This window comes from Hipposideros armiger, unplaced genomic scaffold, assembly GCF_001890085.2.
Source record: "Hipposideros armiger isolate ML-2016 unplaced genomic scaffold, ASM189008v1 scaffold_108, whole genome shotgun sequence".
Taxonomy (NCBI): domain Eukaryota; kingdom Metazoa; phylum Chordata; class Mammalia; order Chiroptera; family Hipposideridae; genus Hipposideros; species Hipposideros armiger.
Genome location: NW_017731458.1, coordinates 2,218,231 through 2,231,441, shown reverse-complemented (window position 1 = coordinate 2,231,441; position 13,211 = coordinate 2,218,231). Strand labels below are relative to the sequence as shown.

At 35.7% G+C, this 13,211-nt stretch overlaps 1 protein-coding gene across 1 annotated transcript in view; it reads left to right on the top strand.

The window, feature by feature from the left end:
• The window catches only part of NF1 (neurofibromin 1), a 246,631-nt gene that overhangs the window by 38,394 nt on the left and 195,026 nt on the right, over positions 1-13,211 (top strand). Inside the window, exons 2-4 of the mRNA XM_019646973.1 lie at positions 4,556-4,699; positions 6,392-6,475; positions 9,776-9,966. Of these exons, the coding sequence (XP_019502518.1) occupies positions 4,556-4,699; positions 6,392-6,475; positions 9,776-9,966 (419 nt within the window). The remainder of the gene's footprint in view (positions 1-4,555; positions 4,700-6,391; positions 6,476-9,775; positions 9,967-13,211) is intronic.

Sequence of the window (13,211 nt, the reverse complement as noted above, 5' to 3'; positions counted from 1 at the left end):
CTGACAAAGCCATTCTTTTATCACTGATTTGAAATACTACCTTTATCATATTAAATTTTTATGTACATACTACTAATCTGCTCTATGACTTTAGTTTATGTTTATAATGTATTGGCTTTGTTATAAGAGCTTAATAGAATGTTTCAGTCTTTAGACTGATAATGTAAGTCTTCTCTTGTTCTTGTTTTTCAAAAATTTCTTAGGTATTCTCACAAATTTGTTCTTTCAATGAATTTCACAATCAGCTTGCCATTTTAAATAAATCTATAACATCTTCTCACTATTTCTTCTCTATTCTTTTAGCCTAATTTAAGATACCATCTTGCCTAAACTACCTTCTAATACTCAGCAACAAGAAGGTTCTTTTTAAATATAAAAATCAGATCATGTTACTTCCCTGTTTATATCCCTTTAATATTTCTTCCCCTCTTTTCATTATCTATTGCTGCATAACAAACTACCCCAAAGCCTTGTAGCTTAAAACAACCTGTTTGTTTGGCTCACAATTTTTCGAGTCAGAAACTCATGACGAGTTTGGCTGGATAGTCACCTCCATTCCTCATGGTGTTGGCTGGGATGGCTGGGGCTGGAGAAGCCCTCCCAATATGACTCTTTTTTTTTTTTTTAAGATTTTATTGGGGAATTGGGGGAGGGGAACAGACAAGTTGCTGTCCTTTTTGTTCTTCAGTCTAGTTGTGGAGGACGTCGCTTCACTGGCCCATGTTGGTATTGTGATCATTGTGGTCTTCCCAGCTAAGTCAGATCGGTTGCCGGCCATTGGATGGCCACTCACGGTGGCTCACAGCAGCTCATGAAAGCACACGCCAGCTGCCGGCCAGCCCCACTGCAGCCTACACCATCGCCAGAGACTCACGGCAGCCCAGCTCCAGGTCGAGCTGTTGTTCACCATCTTAGCTGTAGAGGGCGCAGCATCACTGGTCCACATGTGGGATCCTAACTGGGGCCCTGCTGCTCAGAGTTGGCGCTTCCAAGCGAACTAACCAATGAGCCACTCGTCCGGCCCCGCAATATGACTCTACAGTCACATGTCAGGCACCTCAGTGCTTCTTGCCGCTCTGTCTACATGGCATTTGATTCTTCAGAATCTCTCCATGTGGCCTGGGCTTCTCACAGCATGGCGGTCTCAGAGTTATCACATTTTTTATATGGCGGTGGGCTTCCAGGAGGAGGGAAAGAAAAACTGTCAAATCAGTTAGAGGCTGTGCCTGGAACTGGCACAGTGTCCCTTCTGCCATATTTTATTGGTCAAAACAATCACAAGACATTCGAGATGCAAGGAAATGGAAAAATGGTCTTATTGCAGGAAAGCTTGTGGGATGAGCAATATAGTGACCATATTTGGAAAATATAATCTGCCACATCATCAAAATCAAAATAAATTCAAAGCTCTTAAAACGGCCTGTAAGGCTTTCCATGATCTGACCCACCCCTGCTTCTCTCCCTGACCTCATCCCCTCCATTTTCTTCTTTTTTCTCCTTTGGTTTAGCCACATTGGCCCCTTTGCTAGGCTTTGAATACGCCCCGCTCATTCGAACATCAGATCCATTTTACATACCTGCCACGTCAGCCTTGAATGCCCTTCTTCAGACCTGTGCATGGGTCTTCCCATACTCTTAACTTCATTTAGGTCTCTGCTCAAATGTTACACCCCCAGAGAACTTTCCCTAACCACCTTATCTGATGAAGTCTTGGTGACTTACTAACTCCTAATCTTGTATTTTATTTACATAGATTTTCGTGCTGTTTATGGGACCCTGAGGGTAGGGGACGGGGAGGGGGGCTGAATACACCTTTCTTCCCTGCCTGACTTCTGAACAAGTTAAGAATAAAAGAGTAAAGATGGAGACCTAAACAGATATGAAATATATTTATATTGGTCAGCACAGCAGCTTTGAATTTATTTTGAGTTTTATGGTATGGCAGATTGTGTTTTCCAAATATGGTTACAATATCTCTCATCCCACATGCTCTCCTACAATAAGACCTTGCCATTCTCACATCAAGAAGTGGAGTCTATTTTTCCATATTCTTGCTTCTAGGCAGGTCTACTCAATGTGATGTTGGAGACCCACATGAGCCTACTAACTGCATCTCAGAAGTAGGCAGACTTACCCATCCATCCCAAGCACTGTTTTGTTGGTGACTCCCTTCTGCAGTGCTAGGCCTCTGATCAACTCTTGGCATTCTGACATAGAGGAAAATTCTTGCACTTTGTAGCAAGCCTGTTTCCAAGTAACGAACAGTAGAACTGAGTTGTGTATGCCCAGTAATTCTCATTTTTATCAATCTGACTAACGGGGGATGAAAGGAAGGGAATAAAGGAAGTGTCAAAGATGACTCTCAGACCTCAGACTTGAGAAACTGGGCGAATCGTGGGACTGTTTACTAAGATAGGAAACATGGTAGGAAGATGCTAAATCGAAATTTAGAAACACTGAATTTGAAGTGTCTGAAAGATACCCATGTAGAGATACCAAAGAAACTTTGGATAACACATTTGAAGATACAGATTTGGTAGTAGTATTAGTTTTCTACTGCCTGCAACAAACTACCACAAACACAGTGGCTTAAGAATACATGAAATTATTATCTCACAGTTTTTGTGGGTCAGAAATCTGGGTATTGGTTAGCTGAGTTCTCTGCTCAGGCGTGCACCAGGCTGAAGTCAATGTGTTGGTTGGAGCTGTGAGCTTATCTGAGGCTTGAGGTCCTTTCCCAAGCTCCCTGGTTGTTGGTAGAATTGAGGTTCCCACAGTTGTAAGACTGAGGCCCTGAGCTCTTAGAGACAGCTTGCTGTTCCCTGCCACAGTGCCTTCCCCACAGGATGGCAGTTTGCTTCTTCAAGACCAACAGAAGGCTTTTTTGCTGCTTCAAATTTCTTATGGCTCAGCTGGTTAGCACAGGCTCATTCAAGATAATCTCCCTTATGATTAACTCAGAGTAGACTGATTAGGGACCTTAATTGCACCTACAAAGTCCCTTTCACCATAAATGGGGTGTGTGTGTGTGAGAGGGGGGGAGATTTATTGTAAGGGATTAGCTCATGTGATTTTGGAGTCTGAGAAGTCCCATGATCTGCCTTCTGCAGGTGGGAGACCCAGGAAAGCTGGTGATGTAATTCAGTCTGAGTCCAAAGGCCTGAGAACCAGGGGAGCTGATAGTGTAGATTCTAGTCTGGGTCCGAGGGCCTGAGAATCAGGTGTGCTGAGGGCAGGAGAAGGTCAGTGTCCCAGCTCAGTCACGTGAAGGGACTAATTCTTGTTTTCTTTGCCTTTTTGTTGTATTCAGGCCCTCAGTGGATGATACCCACTGACATTGGAGGGGGTTGGGGGGTGGAGGAGCAAACTGCTTCCCTGAGCACATCTACTCAAATGCTTATTTAATCAGGAAACACTCTGAGAGACACACCCGGAAATGTTAAGCCAAATATCTGTGTACCTTGTGAACCAATCAGGTAGACACAAAATCACCATCACAGAGGGATTTGGGGACATTCACAAGCTACACTGCAGCCACTGCCATCTTCTAAAGTCCCCCTTTTTCTGGTCTTTCAGGTTTTTACCCTCCATAATCTTTACAATTAACATTATGTAATTCTGTACCTTCTCTTCTGCCCTTCCTCTAAACACTAAAAAATGCTTTCCCTCTTTTATTTAGTATTTCTTTACCATCAAATCAGTCATCTGTTATTGACTAAACAAACGTGGGCATGCCACACAGTCTCGTTCTACCTTTAGCTGCACCATTTTAAAAATGAGGAAGCTGGACTTAGGCTTGTTTTTCCACAGAGGAACCTCACCAGTGGTCTCGATTAGATAAATCAGCAAGAGCTAACACTTAAACAGTAAATTTGTGCATGATGCTTTCAATACAGATGCTACTCTTGAACAGAGTAGCCATGAACTTCTTGGTATTGCAACTTAACCCATTCTCAGATGAATGTCAATGTGATCCCCTTAATGTGGTCCATGAATTTATCTGTTTGTCCGTGCTGTTTGTTACTCCCTCAACTGTATATTTGAGGGTCTTTATCTTACCTGAGTCCATCTTACTCTGTTTATTCCAGGTTGTATAGTTTGTTCTCATTTTTGAGCAAGCCACAGTTATTTGCCATTTTGACTAAAGGTCATAGATGTTCTTGGTCTGTTCTATTAATGCTTGAGTTCAAGGTATAAGGGAAAGGATTCTGTGTGTTTTATTGCAAACATTCTCTGAAATCATGCTTAGCTATAAGGAAATAGCTCTATTTCTGTGACTCATTATTCTCTCTTATCTTGTGCTGGGTAAGGATTTAATTTAGTAGATAGAGATTTATGACTTCCAGAAAGAAAGCTGCAAAAATTGAAATTTCCAAAGAATATAAGATTTGCTGTAAATGCTATTATATATAGAAAATGGGAGCTTGAAATACAAATATAGGTAATTGGTTGATACAATTTTCCTAAAATCTCATGATTTGCAATGAGAAATAGAGTTCTTTTGAGTCGTTTTCAAGTGTAATCTAACATTTTTTTTCTTTTTTTTTTTTTTCAGCTTCCAATAAAAACAGGACAGCAGAACACACATACCAAAGTCAGCACCGAACACAATAAGGAATGTCTTATCAATATTTCCAAATACAAGTTTTCTTTGGTTATTAGCGGCCTCACTACTATCTTAAAGAATGTTAACAATATGGTAAGTATTTGGATTACTGTTCTGTGGGGGAATTTATTTTGGCTTGTTTTTTATTTAAAAATGTGGTGCAGTGTATTTTGAAGTATAAAAAGTCATTTTTCTGTAAACTCTGGGTATAAACATTCATCTTATTTTGTGGATAAACACGGGTAACATTTTAACTTTCATTTTAGCTTTTGCTTCTTTTCCTTAGATACTTCTCATATTTGTGACCCTGTCTCCTTTCCATTATTTTTCTGGAATTAGGATTTCACAGAGATTTTGTGTCATCAATGAATTGACCATAGTAATCTATTAAAATATTTTCCTCAGCTTCTTATTTGAACATTTACATATCAGATTGTCCCACTCCTAAGTAGATGATAAATAAAATATGACCTTGTAGTTTTAAAATGTGAGATTGCTTTTATGAAAATATTGTTCTATTTCTTTCCTCCTGTGACCTGTGACACATCCTGTAGTAGATAGACCACCTATTGTTGAAACAGTTTTCCTCAAATACCGCTTTCCTCAAGTTTCCACTTTCAAAGCTTATAATTGCTTCCCCCCCCCCCATTTTATAAAATCTGTTTGCATTCTTAGACTTCAGAGTACTCCAACTGTTCTTCTTCTGTACCTTTGAGCACATTTCTCCTATCTCTCTCAGGTGATTCCTTCCTCTCTGTCAAGTCCTATCTAAAATCTCCTTTATACTCAGTTCAAGTCAACTGATCTGGATATTTCTTGACTAAACCCAAACTGCTCTTATTGTCTTTAGCATTTACAACCACACTTTGTATTGTTTGTATTGAGCTATGAAATTGACTTCTGGTTGGAGATTGTGAAAATCAGTTCCATTTTTATAGTCACATCATCTTTGTTGTGTTTTCTTTTGAAAAAACTAGTTAGATAGTACCCCAGACTTACAAAATTGATAAATTAGAGGGGTGAGCAATCATTTGTGTTACAAAGAAATATTCTCTTTATAGAAAAAAATCAAAATTTTCTGAAAGAAGCAGAACTTTTAGTAAATATGTAAAGTGATTTACAGAATATATTTAAGGTTCAGTGGAGCTCTTGTGTTGCACAGTGTGTGGGGCAGAGTGACAGGATTTTACTTATATAATAAATGGCCATGTTCCCAGTTAGATTGAAAATATTTTAATATTTGGAACCTTCTTTCAAAACAAAAACAAAACCAGTATTGGCATTTATTTAGTGCTTATTGAGTAAATTGAATAGTGGAAACCATAGTCTCTTGTTAGTCAGTAGTACAGTATTCGATTTAAGGATAGTGAATGCTTAAATGTCACCCTAAGTGGTATTACAGTATTTTTTTGCTATAAGAATTTAAACTGATTATTTTGTGGCTTCAGAATGTGGTTAAATGCTCCATTCAAGATTCTGGTAAAGATCTGTATGTGTATCTAAATCCTATATATTTTTAGAGTATAAACCAAAGTCCCTTTTACTGTTACAAGGCTAATGGTAGACTGTAAGAAATGCCAGCAGTTTTGTTTGCTTGATACTTTATTTTGTGTGCGCATTAGGATAAAATCAGAGATGATAGATTTAAATATATTCTAATCTGGGAGATAAAATGGAAGACTATTGATTTTCTTGATCCTTAGTCCCTCACTTTTCAGATGTGTGCTGATTGGTAGTGGAGAGTAATAACCAACTTTTAGTGTTCTGAATATCTTTTTCTTGTAGAGAATATTTGGAGAAGCTGCTGAAAAAAATTTATATCTCTCTCAGTTGATTATATTGGATACACTGGAAAAATGTCTTGCTGGGGTAAGTAAACCTGTTCTTAAATAAGTAGAGTTTATGAATTTAATTTTGAGTTGATCTGATGTACCAAAGTATAGGTGTGGACAAGAACAGTCATACGGATTTTTTTGCCTAAGACATGCATATGACTTTTTAAAACAGAGCTAACGGAGTGGTATAAACAAGTTTTCAAGAGAAAATTATTTTCTCTTTTGTAAATTAAATAGATATTAAGTTTACTTATAACGTGTTAAGCTGGAGTCACATAATCTCAGGTGTTTTAGAAAAGATTTTATGAAAAAAGATTTTATGAAAAAAGAGTTAATAAATTTCTTCATGTATTTGATTTAATGAATTTCTTCATATACTGTTAGGCCGAAGGCATTGCTTAGCTTTGAAAGAATGTGGTGCGAAAGATCAAGAGTAATCTTATTTTAACCATATGAATCTGATTCTAATATTTTACTTTTCTAATCCATATAAAAGAGAGCTTTAAAAAATTAAAACCATTACTGATAGATCCTACCTTATGAACACTTGTTATCTGTAAATACAAACATTTAAAATTGATATGTGGAGGTTTAGTTGAGTACAAAACAGCAGTTCCTCTAAATAGTTATCTCCGTGTATTTCAACCATGACTTAATTAGAATTTTTTAATTTTTTTCAAGACAATTTCTCTTGTTTAAAACAAAGTGTTTCTATACTTCAATAGCTTTAATTCTCCCTGGAACATAGTAGGGGTTTATGTAAATATATAAATTTAATACCTCCATTTTAAAGATCTGTCTATTCAATATGTATTGGAGTTATTTCTTACATATTCTCTCTTCCTTTGGCACATCATTTGCTTTAATTTCAGAATTGCTTCTCATATATTACAGTTGTTCTTTATAGTAAACCTAGGTGGAAGGGACATTGATACATGAGGACTGATTGTGTGGTTGAGAAGAGAGGGGAGGTCAGAAGTGTTTGGGGGAAGTGATAGAGTAGGGAGTTGGAAGAATAATTACATTCACACAACTATGTATCCCTTAGGGAAGAGAAGTGTTTAAGACAATAGGCCACAAAACCTAAGCATGTTTTACAGTCTTTTAATAACTCTTGGTCATATTCCAAAATTGTGAGCCAGTTTTTAAATTTTCTACTTAAACTGAGGGTGAGCGAGTTCTGTTTTAGCTTAGTGCTTTCTATTATTTGTGATATACTGTTGTCCATTTATAAAATGGAGGGAAAGAGCAGAAGGGCTGTTAAATAGGATGGTGGAATTGTGAAAGTGGACAGTTTTTAAATTTCTCCCGAATCAGATCTTTGTAGTTGTCTTATTGCTTTGAATGCAAATACCAGTATGTCAGCTACGACCATGTTTGAATGTGGATAGGGTTGTTTATGGCCTCTTAGCTCTACAGCTTTTCTCTGTTAACATTTATAACTGAGAGGTAATGGTTAGATGTATTTGGGAAAATGATCACTGATATTATTGGCCCCTGTTAAATTTGATACTCTTTGGAGATAGCTTAATTGACACTCTAAAAAGTGGGCATGGTATAACTTATATAAGGCATAAAATATATATTACCTTGCTCTGCTCTATGATTGCAAATGTATAAGTTTTTTTTCATTAAATTTATAAATAAAAAATAATACTATTCACATTAACCAATAATTGTGTTTTCTTGGATTGCCATCAATGATTTTATGGTTGTCTCTTGATTTTCATTTTTAGACTAAAGTAAGTTGAGGCAGTTTAGGACAAATTGAACCTACAAATACATGTTTATCATGTTAAGTAGTTGAAATAGCCAAGTGAAAGTGAACAAATACTTATCAATAGCATGAGTAAAATTTTGTAGAATTTGAGGAATCTTAAATATTTTTATTCCTGTATATATGATCATTATTCAAAATATTGACTGCTTTTACAATTTTCATTTGTTTATCATTGGAGTTAGTTTAAAATGTATATTGTTTGGTTAGCCTATAAGTGAGAAATAGGCATTGTAACTCAAATTTTGTAGGTTTTTGTGATATCTGTTTATTTACAGTCCATGTATTTCAGTGTATTTGAATCTGAAAGCACTTGGATTGCAGTTACAGAATCAAGCATAGTGCACAATTATACAACATTTTGTTTTTTGACATCATGCTTGGTAATACCAAAATTGTCATTCATATATGGATACTAAAGCCATTAGATGAAATATTGATGTGGAACAGTATATCTGCAGAATAGCTTATCCATTGATTGTTTTGTTAATTATAAAGTAGAGATTTATTAACATCAAGCTTATCAAACTTGGTGTTGTTCACAGTGGGATCACCTGGCATTATGTACTTCTGATGAGATGTAATATGAACTGTACTGAATCACCTAAAGTGTTTAACCTCAGTGTAATCAGACCTAGGTTTAGGTTCCACCTTACAGAAAATACAGTAACTAGAAGAGCAAGTTAATTTATACCACTAAAGAATAATCAAATAAAAAATATGGAATTTTATCAGACAACTGGCCCATTTTCTTTAAAATACCAATGTTACAGAAAATAAAAATGATGTCATATGGAGTGGGGGGGGGATAGTTTTAGAATAAAGAGGAACATAACAATCATGCTATAATCTGTGACCATTTTTGAAGCCATTTTCGGGGCAGTTGGGGAAATTTGAATACAGATTGGATATTAGCTGATAAAAGGGAAGTATTTATTTTTCCTTGGCCTGATTGAAGTTATATTGGAGAATGGCCTTATTTTTAAGAGCTGCTGAAGTTTGTAGGGGTAAAGTATTATGATGTTTATAACTTACTTTGAAATGGTTCAACCAAAACAAAATTATTGGTAATAAGCAACATCTATCTATGATACTTGTCATATCTGCTCAATGTGCTCAAAGGCGGGTATGATTGCCCATCTAGGAATTTATTTGGCTATTGAGACAGATGACACAGTGCACTCACCAGTGAATATGAGTAGTATTTATTTAGAACTCACAACAAACTGGGGATTCCCAGGAGGGGAAGGGCTTATGTGGGGATTTGATGAACAGGGGGACAGGCAGAAGTGGGTGTGGGAGGCTAAAGAAGATGGATGGGGGGGCTGGACTTTCATTGTGATTAAGAGGGCAAAGATGGAACCATCCACTTTATTCGACTAACTATAGATATAGTAAACATGATGAAATACTAACAATTATTGACTCTAGGTGATGAGTGTAAAGATGGGTGTTCATTCTATTTCCACTCATGTATGTTTGAAATTTTTCATTATAGAAAATATTTACATGTAAATTTAAGAAAGCTTTAGAATTATGTGATTATTTCTGTTTTAGCAACCAAAGGACACAATGAGATTAGATGAAACAATGCTGGTCAAACAGTTGCTGCCAGAAATCTGCCATTTTCTTCACACCTGTCGTGAAGGAAACCAACACGCAGCTGAACTTCGGAATTCGGCCTCTGGAGTCTTATTTTCTCTCAGCTGCAACAACTTCAACGCAGTCTTTAGTCGCATTTCTACCAGGTTAGTGTGTAAATCTACAGAGGACTGTAAATAATATAAATTTTAGAAGGCTTTCTTTAGTCTACATAAAAATCAAAAGTTGACAGAAATGCGTTTGACCTGGGCTTTTGTAGAAATTTTATACACTGATTTCTTTGAAGTTTTTATTATGTAATATTGTGATATTGGTGTGTACAGTTAAATATGAGTACTGTTATAAACTCGAAAGTCTAAATTTTGGGAACATATCACCCATGACCAAGTTTTGTTTTTTTGTGTTTTTTTTTAACACCAGGTATGAATTTTTGGTTTGGCTTTTTAATATATTACTTCTTTAAATGAAATTAGCCAATCAGCTAGAATAATTGATAAGAGTAGTCAGAATTCTAATGATCTCACAGCTCTGCTCCTTATCACAAGATCCTAAGTTACCAAAAAAAAAACCCCAAACCCCAAAACAAAAAAGAAACCCAGAAATATGGAAACACATGGAAGTGAATAATTTCAAAGTAGAAATTTCCAGAAAGTGGACTGTGTTTTAAGGGTATGAACTGTAAAAGCTCCCATTTGTTGAACATTTACAGCATATACTGTGGTGTTTTATCCTCACAGTAGCCCTGAAATGTAGGTGATACTTCCCCATTTTACAGGTAAGCAAACTACCCATATTTTGCTGTGGATGATGCACTCCCATGTATAATGCACACCTACGTTTTTGGCACAAACTTTCAGAGAAAAAAAATCTTGTAATTTAATTTTCTAATTCAAATTTTTATTTTGTTTACATTTAGGTACTTGTTCTTTGTATTATAAAGGAATTTTGACATTTATTTTTTAACATATTATGGTACAAGAAATTTTCTGGAACAAATAATTACAAAACACAAGAATAGACACAAGGTATAAAAAATATGTTATGTACCGGTAACAAATTTACCATATTTATGCAAGAAGGCCAAGAACTCTTCGTCATTGCAAGTTCGTCCTAAGTTCAACAAAACTTAGGGTACTGTTTTGCATACGGTATTGCTATTGATTTCTAGAGTTACACTTTTAAATCGTAAGCCTAAATAAAAGAATTAAAAACATACAGATACAGAATTAGTACTACCCATGTATAATGTGCATCCTTATTTTTCCTTCACAAATTTGGGCAAAAATGTGCACATTATACATGGCAAAATATGGTAATACTCAAAGAAGTTATGAAGGTGATAGGCCAAAATGGAGGTCCCAGAATTTCTAAGTCAGACTGGCTTCAGAGTCTATTAGCTTTATACCAGATTTGCTGCTTCCCTATAGTTCTATTTCAGCTACCTTTCGATGAAATCCTTTTTATAAGGCACTGCTGTGCTTTAAAATTATATGATAAATATTATTTGAGCTTTCATTGATGATAACAATCATTATGTGATCATCAGTTGTGATATGCTACAGATGGAGAAATTGGTATAGACGGTGCTCTATGGAATAGAATTATAACTGACAATAACAAGTAATTCTGGAACTTGTTTTCATGCAAATGATTTGCCAAGTAGATTCAAATGGGTCCTTAGTTATGACCCAGTAGAAAGTATAAATCACTTAGTATTCAGTGAATCAAAGAATAATACAGAATAGAGAAAAACATACCTCTTTGCTCATTGGTATCTGCATCTTTTGACTTGTCTGTTGTGTGAACAGTGGACTTCTATAAGCAGATTCATTCATTCTCCTGTTGTTTTCCAACAGGTGTGAATGAGACTATGCATCATAATTTGAGAATTTATGCTATGGTGTTTTGGGGGAATTGGCTGACTTCAAAAGCCTACTGTCTTTTTAATAAAAAATGGCATTTCTATAATCATGATGCTAGGCAATAATATTCTTCAACCTCTCATCAGAACTCATGCAAATAAAATTAAAATTTTATTTAATGGCACAATATGATAATATTCGGTAATGTTCATGCAACATACAATGTCTTCATGAAATCTTTTGAGTGATAACATTTTATATTCTGGGGAATAATACACTGGTTAAAGCAGCAAGGTAACAAACAGCTAGGGACTAGGAGGTGCAAAAATTATAAAAAACCAAAACCAAAACCAAACCCCGTCTTTGTTTAGGTGACAACTAGACCAGCCTTACTATGTGAAATAATCTTACATTGAAGGTGGAAGAAGAATACAGTGTTTTTTAGCCTATCCGGGCATGAGTTGCTTTATAAAACACAGCAAATGTGCCCCCTTTGAAAACTCTAGAAATTTTCTAGTCACCAAAGGTCTTATTTTATGGGATTTTGCAGCATTAGCACATGTAAAAATAGACAACTTTTGTCTATTTCCTGAATCTAGTTGTGTCTTCAGAATTAACCAGTTTCTTTAGCTTTCAGAGGGCAGGCCTGCCCAGAAGTGGGATCTATGAAATATGTGTTTCAGACAACTGCGTTTGCTGTTTCATTGAGCTTATGCCAGCAAAAGGAGCTGATCTTGTTAGAGGACCACTCACCTAAAAGACCATTGTGATGGTTTAATTTAGATGCAGATATCTTATGACATTGCTATTATAGTATTAGGTGACTGAAAATATGCAAGTGACTATTATAGAATGGCAGGTCTTTCTAAAGATTGATTTTATATCTCATATATCATAGATGAATCAAGATCATGAAAATTAATTGTGTTAGACCATGCTACTTGTCTACAAATGTTTCTCTTAGGATTCACATTAGCTTTTGGTTTTCTTTAAGGGAATATGGGCTACAGATCTTAAGATAACTTTATTATTCTGCCAAAGTATACAATGTTCTGTGGCTTATGGTACTCTTTTACATAGAGGATTAGCTGCTTTCTCTGCAGAATTAACTGTACTACTGCACTAGGTCTAATTGTTTTTTAGTGGGAGGGTCCTACAGAATATCTAATTTGACATACCACCAGAAGCAGAAGACCCAGTGACTTTAGAAGTTCTATTTGATTCTTTTACAAATCTGCTGGGGTTGTTTTTTTTTATGGTTTATTATTCTTTTTAATAGTTCTAAATTTCTTGTATGTCTCTAATAATTTAAAACATACTTATTTTATATTCTCTTTAAGACTGTTAAATGATCTCATATATTTATGTCTGCCAACTCTTATTCATAGTGAATTATTTCCCCTCTGTTTTGTAAATTTTGATTACAAATTCATCTTTAGTGCAGTCTGTATTTTCTTTGGGAATCTCTTGCATTTGCGTTTGCCAAGTGCCCAGCTCTGGAAATACTTTTTTGTTGATTTCTTGTCCCC